Below are 15,343 nucleotides of genomic sequence, written 5' to 3'. Positions count from 1 at the left end.
AATTGGGCAGGCCGAGGACAAGGTTTGTTGCCAGCAGACAAGAGGGGTTTTGCACAACTAAAAGATCCCATCCCATCCACACTGCCTAGCGCCCAAATGGCCTGCCTCCTCCTCACACAACCTCTGCTCCTGGCTGAGCCTTAATGTTTAAGGACTGGCCAGTCTCCAAGCTGGTAAATACCTGATGCTTAGCCAGGGTCCTCAGGATTAACGCACAGATATTTGCCAGGCAACGACTGTACCGTAATAGAGACTGTACAAAACAACATACCTCTCTTTCGCCTTTGGTCACACAAACACACACCCAGCCAAGAAAGAATTTCACTGGCACAGTTAGGCAGGGCAGGGAAAGGAGAGGACTCAACTGTTCCCTTTTGGTGACCAGTCTGCAGTGGTTGGTTTGTTGGTTATTCCCTGGCTCTGAATGTTAAATAATTTCCTATCCAAGGAGTGTATTGTGACTCGTCATAGATCTCTCTGTTTCACCTAGTCTTTGGCTAAACATATAATCTTGGTCTGCTACGAGATCTTTCTGTAACTTTCCACCCTTCATATGAATCACACTCCACAGTGCTCAAAGATGAGCTTGTATCAAATTTGCTATCCTTTAGGCTCCTTCCCTGTACAGGATACTCACCTGGCTCCCATCACCAAAGTCCTCTTTGGTTTGCTGGACTTTGCCTTTTTGGCAAAATGAGGTACATGCTTTGAGAACATGCTAAGTAACAATGTACTATGATGGCTTCTTTCATGCCTCTTTGACCCTCTTATAAATGGGGAATATATAACCTTTATGGTATTTGGGAACCACATTCTAATAAGGAACAAGAGTCATCAAAGGGTTTGATTTTGCCAAAGGAAATGAGTTGATAATCTGTAGAAAAATGAACCAGGTTTTTTTTTTGTCTTTTTTTTTAAATGTAGGCATGCTGGAAAAGGAAAAAGCAAAGCGTCTAATTCACAACTACAACCTCATCTATGATCTATCCCTGAGTCCTCTGAAAATTGATCAAGCTTTCCGAAACTTCCGTTCTGGAGAAAACATGCCATTGCAGCCGGTGCTGCAGTATTTAAAAGAGTTGTAACAAATACTTACTATACCATTCTCACGAGTTCCGTTTTTCACCCAATGTCAAATTTCTCACAGACTGAATTTTGGTGATGTCCTAATTACTACAGCATGTTAATAACTCTCCATACTCTAAAAAAGAGGAAGCAAAAACAGAAACAGCTGCATCTTATACCTGAGTGAAATGTTAATAAAGCTAAATAGCCAAGTAGAGTCAGGGCTTTGGCTCTGATACTTAGAGATGAGCTCAAGCTTCAGAATTCAGAGACTGATGAAGTTCTGGATTTCTAAACCCAACGCCTGAGAATATCTGGATTGGAATTCTGGCTGCACTCATTGTAAAGATGGCAATATTTGGATGAAGGGCTACATCTGAATTTTGAACACTTTCCAGGTGTTCAGTGGCTGTTCAGATTTGGGCCCCACCTCTGTTGATTATGATGATAAAATTGATAGATGATTTAAGTGAGATTTTAAATCAAGAAAATGGGAAAGTGGTCACTCTTAAGAACATCCACCTGTTTGAAAGATTCTACTGATTCTAAAGGAATTCCCCATCTTAATAACAGGGCTGTTCTCTAGAACCGGTAGACTCTTTCAAACCATTGAGACTTTTTAAGCACATCCACTGTAGGTCATTCAAGCAGGGCTATAAACGATAGTCTTCATATAATAACATTGCAGAAAATAGCCCAAAACTGTAACCCTGAAGACTCACCCAAGTGCCTTCATGATTTAATTTTCCTTAGCTTCCTTTTCTGCAATCCCAACCCCTCTCCCTAATGATGTCTCCTGTTCTTGTTCTTGTCTTTACTCTAGGAACAATTCTGAAACCTTTACTTAGCATGGGCCTCAGTTCAGGAAAACCTTTAAGTACATGGTGTAAACTTTAAGCCCATGCTCAAGTCCCATTCACTTCAATGGGACTTACACACATGCTGAAAGTTAAGCGTGTGCTTAAGTGCCCATCCCAAAGAGGGATGTTTTACAGAGTCAGGTCAGCGCATCTTCCACGAGTAGTCAGTGAAGTGAGTGGGATACTGTACTTTTGGGAGTATGCATCATTCTTGGTAGTGAGCGTCTGCAGCATCATGTCCATAGACTGTAAACTCTTTGGGGTGGGGAATCTGCAGAGCATTTTACACATCTATGGTGTTATATAGATAGTAATGATAATACGTTGCATAGCTGCTGTTCTGCTTAATTCATAACATGGTGGTGAAGTGTGTAAAGTTTCCTAGGGCAGGACCTAACAGTAACATTCTTTATCTGCATAAAGTTTAATGTGTGTCATTAGTAGGGTGTGAGATTTACATTTAAGATTAAAGGGTGGGATTTTAAAAAACATTTAGGGGAGTTAGGTGCCCAACTCTCATTCAATTCCAGTAGGATTTTGAACATCTTAGGGCAGGTCTACACTAAGGGCGGGGGTCGAACTAGGATACGCAAGTTCAGCTACGTGAATAGCGTAGCTGAACTCGAAGTACCCTAGTTCGAACTACTTACCCGTCCAGACGCCGCGGGATCGAAGTCCGCGGCTCCAAGGTCGACTCCGCCACCGCCTTTTGCAGTGGTGGAGTACCGGAGTCGACCGCGGCGCTTCCGGAGTTCGAACTATCGCGTCTAGATCAGACGCGATAGTTCGAACTCCGAGAAGTCGAACTCACCGCGTCGACCCGGCAGGTAAGTGTAGACTAGCCCTAAGTCTAAAAGCTTGTGTGATAGAACTGAACAAAATGAAGTTACTAATATTGAACTTACTTGGGATGCACAATGTATTGTAGATTCTGAGATCCAGTGTTTTAAAGCCATGTTAAACCCTGAATTTACAATTGTAACTATACCCTCCCTGCTGCTTTTCTTTTAAAATGCACATGTTCTTGACCCACAGGGAGTTTGTATGAAAACGTGCATGTTCTGTTGTGCAGCCATGTGATGTTCTTATCTAAGAAATCATTTTTTTTAAACCTTATGCTTGAGCAATTGTCTATCTGTGTTTCTGTGCTGTGTCCTTTGAAAAACAGGGTTCGTAGTTTTGCTTTATAGAGTGCCAATCCAGGAGAGGTCTAGGTGCTAGATACTCAGTGTAGCCTTGGAAAAGCTTGGAATCAGGCTAGTCTGTGAACCTGTTGCTCAGTCTTAGCCTCTGCGATGACTCGTGGATACTGCTCTCCTGTAAGGAAGGGGTTCAAAATTAGAGGTGGAAGAGACCTAGGTCCAGATTCTTTTAAAGGCATTTAGGCATTGTTCTGCTCTGTGTTGCAAGGTCTATGTGACTTAAATGGCAGATTCCCATTTTCAGAAGTGACTTAGGCACGTAGCCATTTGAGTTACCTGGGCCTTGTAATGCTGAGTGGAGCAAAGCCCAAATACCTTTACAAATCTGGGCCCCAGAGCCTAATTCTGGTCTTTATTACACTGGTGTAAAGCAGGAGTAGCTCCACAGAAGGTAACAAAATTACACTGTGTAAGCCAGATGTGAGATTGGACCCACCCTGTAAAGTCCATTGTCATGTCAGCCTCATTTGTCCCATACACCTTGTTCTCTATTTTTTGTCTCCGTTTTGTTTTAAATGGGTCAGATGATGGGTCTCAAGTGCTGGGAAATTATTGCTCTGGCTCAGGGGCTCTCAAACTTCATTGCTCTGCGACCCCCCTTCTGACAATAAAGTTACTACATGACCCCTGGGGTGGGAGGGTGTCAGAGCCCAAGCCGGGCCTCTCCAAGTCGGGGGGAAAGGCAGGGCCGCCCGGGGGGGGCAAGAGGGGCAATTTGCCCCAGGCCCCGGGCCCCACAGGGGCCCCCACGAGAGTTTTTCAGGGCCCCTGGAGCGGGATCCTTCACTTGCTCCGGGGGGCCCAGAAAACTCTTCCGGGGCCCAGGCCCCCAGAGCGTCTTCCACTCCAGGTCTTAGGCGGTAATTCGGTTGCGGGGGGTCCTTCCGCTCTGGGAAGTGTCGAAGTGCCGGGTCTTCGGCAGCAGTTTGGTGGCAGTGGCCCCTCTGCCGCCAAAGACCCCAGGCCTCCTGAATCCTCTGGGTGGCCCTGTTCATCTCTTCACCTCCTGGCTCCAGCAGTGCCTCCTCCTCACTTGTCCTCATTCCTTTTCCCAGGTGCACTTCCTTTCCCCCATTTCCCCTTCTTCCTCCCTACCTGGTGTGCAGATCAGGCCCTGTTAAAGTATATGATCCCCGCTGCATGCAGCCAGTTCCTGCTTCAGTTTGCACATTTACCCCTGTTCCTTGAAGAGTTGCACAGGCATTTGGCCTCACGACGCTTGACTTTTGTGTGAATCGTGTGGCCATGAAAACAAGAATTTCTTTGCTAAATTTCTCTCCTTTTCACCCATCATCACTGAACCCGATCCAGCTCCCATTGAAGTCATCAGCTGCAGCACATGTAACTTTGCACGAGGTCTCTCTTTACACTGGTGTCTTGCTCCATAGATGGTATTTAGATCACATTTTAGGAAATAAATGTTTTTAAATTGGGTTTACAAATTAGAATCACAGACATTATTCAGGAAGGATTTGACTGCAAGACACCACAAACATCTTGACAGACCAAATGGCCTTTTTAATATTTTCTTTTCCTTTCATTTTGCTGCACACTCTCTTTCCCTGCCATCTCCAGTATTTTTAGGGCAGTCCTTACCCTCCAAAGCACTTCACACGAGTTACTTTAAGCCACCACTGCAATGCAGCCATTGCTGGGGTGAAAGATAGTAGCTGATTAGCAGCCCATCAGAACATCTTATAAGCATATACTCCTGTGGTTCAGGACATAAGCCAAGCGTTGAGAGTTAGGACGAGACTTCCCTTGTGGGCAGGTCATTCCATCACTTCCTTCTCCAATTTTTTGTGCCTTCTTCTGAAGCAGCTGGTCTTGGCCACTGTCAGAGACAGGAGATGGACCGCTGGTCTGATTCATTCTGGAAATTTCTTTTTTCTATATGGGGAATGAGGAATCCCGTATCCAGTTGAAACTGCAGGGGGAAGTTCAATGGGCAGAAATCTGCATGTTGCACAGGACTATTCGGAAAGTGATGGCAAGATTTCACTGGCAGTCTGAGCCCATATTTCAAATGTGGGTGCATAAGGGGAGGTTTCAGTTTTTTCATTTACGAGCCTAATTTGGGGGTTTGAACAAAAACCTCTGCTCTAAAAATCTTGCACTATTGAGGCAGTCAGCGCCAGGTCTGGCCCTGACCTCTGCAGCTGAAGTATAGATGCCCAAGTGTAAAAATGTGGCTCTAAAGCAAATTCTTTCTCTTTCTCTGTCATTAGCAGATGAGTCTTTGGCATCCCTCCCCTTTGATGTGGAACATATGTGCTAAAGATGCAGGCCAATCTGCTAAGACCCGGATATGGGACACAGTCCTTAAAAGCCCTGGGTTGCCAGTAAAGAAGTGACCCAAAATAAGTGACACACCAAACAACAACACAAAAAATGTTTTGTTGGGGGGGGGGGGAAGCTTGACCATTATATGGGCTTCACCTTTTAACACTGGTAACTCTTTCAGTTGGATCCAGCACATTTAACTGTTTTTAAATCACTGCTCAGACACTCGTAAATCCACACAACACCTAACTAGCTTTTGAATACTTAACTCATATGCCCCCATGTCAACTCATTGCTTTCATTATCCACCCAAGAGCGGGGGGATCTGTAGGCTATGACCAGATGATCTGGACCTTCAGAGGCTCAGTATGGGCTGTCAGTTACCCCAGTATAACTCTGGAGTAATTACACTGAAGTTAATGGAATTACACTGGGGGTAACCAAGAGCACAATTTGGCTTTATATCTCTCCAGGTCAGATTATGACTGGGCCTTAATCCTGATTAGCAGAATTATATCGCCAGAAGTTAAAACTATTTCATCTGCCCCATTCCTCTTAGTAACAGAAGGTAACACTAGCTCGTCCGACAACCTTACCTAGTTTTGATATTTTTCAAGAAAAGAAAGACATACGTAGAATGGCAGATCTGAGTTAATGGAAGAATCAATGTATCACCTAGTATAGGTGGAATTGGTAGCATCACCTATATATATAAAGCTGCCCAACACTTCCCATTAGAAGACCCTGTTTTCAATTGCTTGTAACTTTAACCATGTGTCAGCCATTTCTAAGAATGAGATTTGGAGAAATATATTACTTGCCCATGTTAAAATTATTCTTACAACTGTTTTGTTGAGAAGCTTTAGTGCCTGCTTAATTTAGAGCAGAGATATGAAATGCAGCAGAGGGATTGCCCTGGATGTCCCTGTGGAAACTCACCCAGGAGCAGGGCAGTGTAGGAGGCTTGAGAGGATCAGGAGCCAGGGAAGGGGGTGGATAGGAGTGGGGGTCAGGAGGGGGGGGGAGGCAAAAAGCAGTGTGGATGTGGGGTGGATGATAACAGAGGCAGACAGAGACAGGCTGGGGTTACAGGGGTAGGAGCACCTATAACCACAGAAGGACATGCCCTTGTAGAACCTGGAATGAAATTAAGGAGCCCTCAGCCTCTACATTCGTCTGCTGTCAGCAAATAGCTGTGAAACCCACTGACAAAATTGTGTCTCATCTCCCCTTGCCCCCCAGGTAGTAGACTGTTAGAGGATAACAGTCTACTACTGCTACTACCTGACTAGATCAAGTAGTAGAGGTCTGTGTTGTGGAGCTGAGGGTCTGAAACCTGCTGATGACCCACATTTTGTCAGTAGGAAGTCAATATTGACTTGCGTGGCAGCAGAATCAGGCCCTATTTTGAAGTTTTTTGAGGTTCATTTTTTCTTCTTGTTTTTATATAATGAAGATATAAAAAGGCTGAAAGCTATTTCTCCAGGAAGTGAATAAGAAATGGAACCACAAGCACTGCAAAGGAGCCATGTGAATAAATGCGTAAATATGCATAAATAATGCAAATAGGCTGTTTGAAAAACACACATTATTAACCTGCCTAAAAGAATTGCCATTATATCCATCTAAGATGCATGAACTTATGACCCTCTTATGAACTGTATGATGCCTCAGCTCCCTGATTTTGAAACTGACATTCAAAGCAGCTCCAGTTGACATATAGACCTTTTTTTCTTTTCATTCCCCCCAGAAACAGTTTTTCCATCTGTTTGTCCCATTTTCCCATCTGTTCCTGACGTCTCAGGGTCTTGTTCAGGTTGTTTATAAGGGGCGACTGAAAAGGAATATTTCCCCCCTCCCAGGATTATTGTATGTAACAAGGCAGTTCGTTTTTCAAAAAAATCCCTTTGTGAAATGGTTTTGTTTCTGTTCTGACCAAGGGTTTTTATCTACCCCTTAAATGCACATCTTGAGCCTGATTCATTGAAGTGAATGGGAGTTTTGTGTAGGCAAGGAATGCAGAGCTGGGCCTAGAATGCTGGTTTAATTTTCTCCTTCCTCTCATGTCTTCTGTCTCAGTTAAACAATTCTTCCCACCGGGCTGTGACATCTGGCCACAGCTTGTAGTAAGGGGCAATGCTGGATGGGGCCCTTGAGGGCCACCATTGATGTTCTGCCTCCGTAGAAGGAGCACAGGACAGGACACCACAAGGTGTCCTCCCTGCATGGCTGGGCAAATGCTGGGAGCCTTGGCTACAACACGCCCAGCTAACGTACCTCTAGCTCGGTGTTAAGGTGTGTTCACATGCGTGCTCCTGTGGTGAGGGTGGTCTGAGGTTTCAGACGTGTTACCGTATCTCAACTCAGCTAGCTTAATTGAAAAGAGCCTCTTTCAACACCCTTTGTTACACAGACCATAAGAAAACATGAAGATTAGACAAGCTAACCAACGATTTATCCAAGGACAGTGGGTCTGGCCACCTCCTGGCTAGGACTGAGAAGCATGCATAGTACTGTCAGATGGTGTGTCACAATTCCACCACTTCTGAGCCAGCAGAGCAATGAGCTAGTTCCCTTGCCCACATCAGCAGTCTGGAGGTTGTTCTTGTACTGCTGATACGCCAGGCACTAAGTGCCCAACAGAGCAGTTGGGAATCAGCAGGATGTAGGTGCATGTTAGCCATGTTCCTTCTCCTCCCGGCTACAACAATGTTATGCCAACATAGGTTCTCTCTACACCAGGGTAACCCCTCGTGGCCAGTTCCAGAGCAATTTTGTGCCAATGATGTGACCTCAGCATAAAAACCCAGTGGGTTTTTAATTGCTTCGATGTAGTTACACAGTGACCCTGCCAGTCCATTCAGAGATTCGAGTAGTGCAAGGCAAGCAGGAATGGATCATTTTAAAATTAAAAATAAATTACCATCGAGGCGATGACCCCTTCTCTGCAGAAATCTGCACTGAGCCACCTTTCAGGATTTAACTCCTTCAGCTACTGAGGAAAGCATAGCCTCCATGCACTTTTAAGCTAATGATTAAGGTGCTTCGAGCAATCCCCAGCTCATATGTAATCAACTGGGAAATACTCACGTATTACAGATAGATCAGAAGTTGGATTTGAGTCATCCCTCTATAATTGGCCTACAGACACAGGTAAGAGCTCTTCTAAGGACTATATCATTTTTACTACAAGACGAGAACAAAGCAGTGAGTCACTTTGCATCTCTCCAAGCCCAAATGGCTCTTCGATTTGTGGAAATACTTCTTTCCATAGAAGAATTGAGAGTTTGGAAAATATCTAAAAACTGCATTAATCTATTTTTAAAATTCCCTTTTTATGTAACAAGGAGATCGAAGAAAAGCTTGCAAATCATGTCCTTAAGAGATATTTAAAAATGCGTTGGGAAAGTCTGCCACCTAGCCACATGACTTTTTTTTTATATATATATTCCTATATGTGATTGCCTTCAATCATTGCCTTCTAAAGATTGCCAGCAGGGGCAGGTTTTGATTCTATTGTTGCGATAGTCTCAGGAATTCTAAATGCACTTTTATTGTTATCCTTTCCTTTTCTTTGGATTGTGATTGGATGCTTCATTTAGCTAAGGAGAGGAAAGAGGTTTTATTTTTAGGCTGTCAAGTGTCTGTTTTTCCAGATGTAACTAGAGAAACAGCTATTCGCAGAAAACGTTTTTTGTTATTCAGCACAAGGTTAAAAACATCCATTCATGACCTGCCAAGGCAGCTGTGCTCCACTTTTCAGCTAGAATGGCCCAGGCTAAGTCTCTGTGGTGCCAGGAGAGAAGCATTTTCAGTTGCAAGACCACAGCTCATGGCTACTTTCCCAGATGAGAGCAGACCAAGCTCAACCCTGTATGTATAAAAGCAAGATCCGTCTCTCTAACGAGACCTTCTCCCCATAAAAGCACCTTGCCAGGGCCAGTCCACAATTGGAGAGATTAGAAGTACTAGGAAATAGGGAAGAAGAAAAGGTGAGAAAAGAAAAAGCAACCCCCCTGAAGCTCTGATCCTGCAAAGGGAGGTAGGTGGGCATTGACTTCAGAGGGGCTCTGCACAGATGTGAGCATCCAATTATGTGGATGCCTTTGCAGGACTGGCGGCTAAATGTGCATGCCAGGAATAAGAGAGACTGTGGGAACATTTCCTATAGTGTGTAGTCAGTGCTACCTTAAGGTGATTATATACCACAGTGTCTTAGGATATGTCAACACTGGCAAGTTTCTGAACGTGTGTTATACCCCTTTTATTAAACTGCTGGAATTAAACCGCTGCTGCGTGTCCACACTGTGCTCCTTGTGATGCTGGAGTGCATCCATATTAGCAGCTCTTGCAACAGCAAAGACACCAGTGCATTGTGGTAGCTATCCCACTGTGCAACTGGCCGCAGGGTGCTTTCGGAAGGGTTTGCAATGCCTCATGGGGTAGGACAGCGTCACACGATGCAGGATTCCCAATGCCATTGTTGCATGGGCATCCTGCTACACTGCCAGCGGCTTTTCAACTGAAGTGTGTGGGTGGGGTGGGGAGTGTGTGACAGGAAGTGTGTGTGTGTGTGTATGGGGGGGAGAGTGTATTTTGGGGAACACTGTCAACATGCTGTCTTGTAAGTGCAGACAGCGGCAGGAAGCAACCAGTCCTGAGGCAGGGGCAGGGGCAGGGGCGGCTCCAGGCCCCAGCACGCCAAGCGCGTGCCGGGGGCGGCAAGCCGCGGGGGGCGCTCTGCCGGTCGCCGCAAGGGCGGCAGGCAGGTTGCCTTTGGCAGCTTGCCTGCGGAGGGTCCGCTGGTCCTGCGGCTTCTGGTGGACCTCCCACAGGCACGCCTGCGGGAGGTCCGCCGAAGCTGCAGGACCAGCAGACCCTCCTCAGGAAAGCCACCGAATGCAGCCTGCCTGCCGTGCTTGGGGCGGCAAAATGCCTAGAGCCGCCCCTGGGCAGGGGGGAGGGGGAAACCCCAACATCAGCCCCTCCCTCCCTCCCTGGGCTCTCTGCACAGCAATCTCTCTCTCTCACACACACACACACACACACCTGCCTCTTTGTTCAACAGCAGGAGCATTCCACGTTAATGGTTTGCTTTGTACCCCAGAGCAGATCAGCACAGCTCACAAGGACTGTCAGACACGGTGCTTTGAAAAGGGAGGGGCACATATCTCCAGGGCAGCCGAGTTCAAAACAATGAGCAGAACGGTCACTTGAGGCATTATGGGACAGCTTCGGAGGCCAATTACAGCCCAGAAAGCAATCAAGTGTCTACACTGGCAGTAGAGCGCTGGTGCCTCTGCACAAATAGCCTTACGACTCCCGTCGAAGTGGGTTTTTTGCAGTGCTGCAACTGAGGAGTTTCTGTGCACAAAATGGCTTGGCAGTGTGTACACGGCTGCAGTTTGAGCACAAAAAGCAGCTTTACTGCATAGAAACTTGCCAGTGTAGACAAAACCTCAGAAAAATGATAGATCAGATAAGTAGTAAGATAGTTTGCCAGACCAAATTAGAAAATACACATAGAGATATTTCTTGATCTTTACCCTCTCTCAAAAAAAAACAACAAGGAGTCCGGTGGCACCTTAAAGACTAACAGATTTATTTGGGCATAAGCTTTCGTGGGTAAAAAACCCATTTCTTTAGATGCAGTGAGGTTTTTTTACCCATGAAAGCTTATGCCCAACTAAATCTGTTAGTCTTTAAGGTGCCACCGGACTCCTTGTTGTTTTTGAGGCTACAGACTAACACGGCTACCCCCTGATACCCCTCCCCTCTCTTTTTTTTTTTTTTTACAAAGCTGTTTCTAAGCCCTTGATCCTGCAGTGGAATCCTTTAAGACATAAGAAGCTGCAGGATCAAGAAATCATTCTTTGAACTATTGTTTTTAAGTGAAATTCAGCAGGACACTGGGGTTACTGAGCTCCTGTGTCTTAGCATATATAAGAGCAAGTGTCTATATATGTTGTTACAGACTGATAGGGTATTTGCTGCTATATTACCCTATTTTTTTGTAAAATAAACAGTGTCATTTGAATTTATTGGCTGAGATTCAGTAGTCAAAAATTCTGCAGTGCATTTAATAACCCATACAAAGGGAAATTCTAGCCTCATTGAAGTCAATGGCCAAACTCCCATTGAATTCAATGAGCCCAAGAGGTCACCTGCAGGTCTTACTATAGTTAATCTTGCTGCAGTCAAATTTGTTTTTTAATGCACAGTTTATTTATGAAAGCAAATGTATGAAGGTTGATGGCATTTTATTTATCCAAAGACTATGCACAGAAACAGCAGCTGTCCCATGGCACATTTTTCCATACTGTGCTGCCAACGTGCATCTGCTGTGACCTGGTGGTGAAAAGGTTTTAGAGTCAAATTCCAAATTGGTGTCAATGGAAGCAACTCCTTGCATTTCTGTGATAAGTCTACTTGGACTGAATCACTGGGCGACTTCTCTGTAATCTACAGGAAAGATGTCAATTGTGGCCAGTGCTATTGGGTTTTTTAATGTGACTACCTGCCCATTGGCAACTGGACTCAAACAAACCACATGTTTAACCACGAACTCCTGCAGCTGGATCACTGGGTTCTGGCACAAGGTTCTGCCCATGTGGATCTGATTGCAGAATTAGGGCCTTAAATTAGATCATTGCATACTTTGGTAATGAGTTTCGATCGCCACCAGCCTGCCTTAGGTTTGGCCCAGTGAGCTAGAGTTAAACGGCATCTCATCCCACTGCTAATTCCACGAGCCACATTTGGACATTTCAGGTTAATGAGCAAGTTGTTGGATAAAAACCCAACTTTATGTGCCAAAGAACTGATATGAGTGTAAAATACACGCCCTAAAGAGGGCATCCAGATAACACTGTTTGCCAGTTAGGCTCTGTGACACTATTATTTGTATTGTGGTAGCCCTAGAAACCCCACTCGGGTGCCCCAGGACCCCATTGTTCTAGCCAATATACAAGCAGAGACCAAAAAGATGGTCTCTGCCCCAAAGAGCCTACAATTTAAGTATAAGATGAGTTGGAGACAGACAGATGAAGGAACAATTAGACAATATCGGTTGTTGGCATGCTAGGCAGTGACTGAGTGTTCTGAAGCCATTCTGATGTTTCAATAACATAGTAAAGCCAGGTTCTGATCTTGGTTACATTTATGTAAGTCTAGGGTTAACCCCATTAACCAAAGATAACCAGCAGGTTCTCTCTCAGATGTGTATCACTAGCCTGATCTAGAATTTTACAATCTATGGTTTATGGGTTTTTGTGAAGGCTCCCAAAGCCCTTGTGGTTTTTTTAACAAATATCCTGATCTAAAAATCCTTTTCAGTGTTTATGAAACACACAACATAACATAAGAACATAAGAAAGGCCGTACCGGGTCAGACCAAAGGTCCATCTAGCCCAGTATCTGTCTACCGACAGTGGCCAATGCCAGGTGCCCCTGAGGGAGTGAACCTAACAGGCAATGATCAAGTGATCTCTCTCCTGCCATCCATCTCCATCCTCTGACGAACAGAGGCTAGGGACACCATTCTTACCCATCCTGGCTAATAGCCATTTATGGACTTAGCCACCATGAATTTATCCAGTCCCCTTTTAAACATTGTTATAGTCCTAGCCTTCACAACCTCCTCAGGTAAGGAGTTCCACAAGTTGACTGTGCGCTGCGTGAAGAAGAACTTCCTTTTATTTCTTTTAAACCTGTTGCCTATTAATTTCATTTGGTGACCCCTAGTTCTTGTATTATGGGAATAAGTAAATAACTTTTCCTTATCCACTTTCTCAACATCACTCATGATTTTATATACCTCTATCATGTCCCCCTTAGTCTTCTCTTTTCCAAACTGAAGAGTCCTAGCCTCTTTAATCTTTCCTCATATGGGACCCTCTCTAAACCCCTAATCATTTTAGTTGCTCTTTTCTGAACCTTTTCTAGTGCTAGAATATCTTTTTTGAGGTGAGGAGACCACATCTGTACACAGTATTCGAGATGTGGGCGTACCATGGATTTATATAAGGGCAATAATATATTCTCAGTCTTATTCTCTATCCCCTTTTTAATGATTCCTAACATCCTGTTTGCTTTTTTGACCGCCTCTGCACACTGCGTGGACATCTTCAGAGAACTATCCACGATAACTCCAAGATCTTTTTCCTGACTCGTTGTAGCTAAATTAGCCCCCATCATGTTGTATGTATAGTTGGGGTTATTTTTTCCAATGTGCATTACTTTACATTTATCCACATTAAATTTCATTTGCCATTTTGTTGCCCAATCACTTAGTTTTGTGAGATCTTTTTGAAGTTCTTCACAATCTGCTTTGGTCTTAACTATCTTGAGTAGTTTAGTATCATCTGCAAACTTTGCCACCTCACTGTTTACCCCTTTCTCCAGATCATTTATGAATAAATTGAATAGGATTGGTCCTAGGACTGACCCTTGGGGAACACCACTAGTTACCCCTCTCCATTCTGAGAATTTACCATTAATTTTCACAAAGGAAAGAAACAAAACAAGGAAGATTGAAAATACTTAGAACAAGATTTTTAAATTTGAATTCCTAACAGTGGGCTCCTACATCTAACTATAGTCAGTGCCACCTCAATAAATGGCCTCACCCTCAAAAGCGCCATGCCCCCAACTGCATGCATTGACTGCAGTAAGAACTCTTGGGTTTGCATCACTTTTGAAAGTCAGACCACATTTTTGGGTGCCTTGATACGGATGTTTTTAAAGTCTTGGCCCTGGAAATTATAAATTACGGCCAAGATTTTCATAGGTGACAAGGGATTGTGGATGTCTTAATTTTTAGTGCCTATCTTGAGACCCCTTATGGGGTGGTTCTGATTTACAGAGGGTAACTCTCTGAGAATCAAGCCACTTTAAGGGATCTCAAGTTGGGCCCCAGCAATTGGGACACCCACAATCATGAGTCATTTTGAAAAATCTTGGGTGGCATTTTCAATCATTTTGGAAAGGTTCCCCCCTTCTTTCTTTTGGCAGTTGCATAAAGCCTCTTGCTTAGGATTTTCAGTTACTCTTTTCATCATAAACATCTTTTTTGGCAGAAGGAGTTGGTCAAATTTGAATTTTGGCTTAGTAATTCACTTAGTCATAACACGCAGGAAGAGAAAGAGAAGAAATAGAAAAATGTCTGCCAGATGCTTGCTTCATTCTAGGAACATGTAAGATGAAACCTGGTGCAAGGCACCTGAGCCTTCCACAGGTTGCTTTAGCTGATGAATCCCAGCTTGCTTCCTGGTCTAGTATTGCATCTGGCTGATAGGATCTACTCTCCTCCCACTGGTTCTTACTTCTACCAGGACATGGTTGTTCATCCTGATTTCAGCCTGCTGTGCTCATAACAGCAAGGGAATAATGGAGATGAGTAATCTGAATGCCAGCCAAGTTTAGGAAATGATTGGGCAGGAAATAGAAGGGGATAGGAAAGAGTAGCGAAAATTGACCAGTGCTCAGGACCCAATGGATTTGGTGCTAACCATGCCTCCTCCAGTGCCCAGGGCAGTGTAACTCCATTTCCATTCTCGAGTAGCTCTGTCTAAAGGGGCATCATTTTGACCTCTGGGTAGAAAGGGAGACAATTGCCTGGAAAGGGAATAATATTCCTATTATGAATGGATTTTCAGACTGACTGTTTTTGAGTATAGCCGAGGAAAAGGTAAGCCTACTCCACATCGATCCATTTAATATTCTAATTTGCATTTTGAATATTCAGAATTCATGCTGAAAATATGCCAAACATCTGCTCTGGCTTTTCAAAATTCCTTGGTGACAATCACACTCCCGTACATCATCAGCACCAGGATTTGTAATAATCTGTGCCATTAAAAAAACAAAAAACCCCAAACACCCTCAAACCTGTGAAAATCCAGTTGTAAAATGATTGCATTTGACACTTCCATC

The 15,343-nt window shown here is 44.2% G+C and overlaps 1 protein-coding gene and 1 long non-coding RNA gene across 4 annotated transcripts in view; one reads left to right on the top strand and one right to left on the bottom strand.

The window, feature by feature from the left end:
* The window catches only part of C8H1orf87 (chromosome 8 C1orf87 homolog), a 27,074-nt gene extending 24,487 nt beyond the window's left edge, over window positions 1-2,587 (top strand). For all 3 annotated transcript variants that reach the window (XM_045026935.1, XM_045026933.1, XM_045026934.1), the window contains exon 12: window positions 925-2,587. In XM_045026935.1, coding sequence (XP_044882870.1) covers window positions 925-1,085 — 161 coding nt within the window. In that variant the 3' untranslated portion in view covers window positions 1,086-2,587. The remainder of the gene's footprint in view (window positions 1-924) is intronic.
* Window positions 1-15,343, bottom strand: part of LOC123375729 — a 27,700-nt gene extending 12,357 nt beyond the window's left edge. Inside the window, exon 1 of the long non-coding RNA XR_006581572.1 lies at window positions 15,299-15,343. This is a non-coding gene — a long non-coding RNA (uncharacterized LOC123375729). The remainder of the gene's footprint in view (window positions 1-15,298) is intronic.

This window comes from Mauremys mutica, chromosome 8 (genome assembly GCF_020497125.1).
Source record: "Mauremys mutica isolate MM-2020 ecotype Southern chromosome 8, ASM2049712v1, whole genome shotgun sequence".
Lineage (NCBI taxonomy): Eukaryota > Metazoa > Chordata > Testudines > Geoemydidae > Mauremys > Mauremys mutica.
The sequence above is the reverse complement of the archived record's forward strand: the minus strand, read 5'-3'. Positions and strand labels throughout refer to the sequence as shown.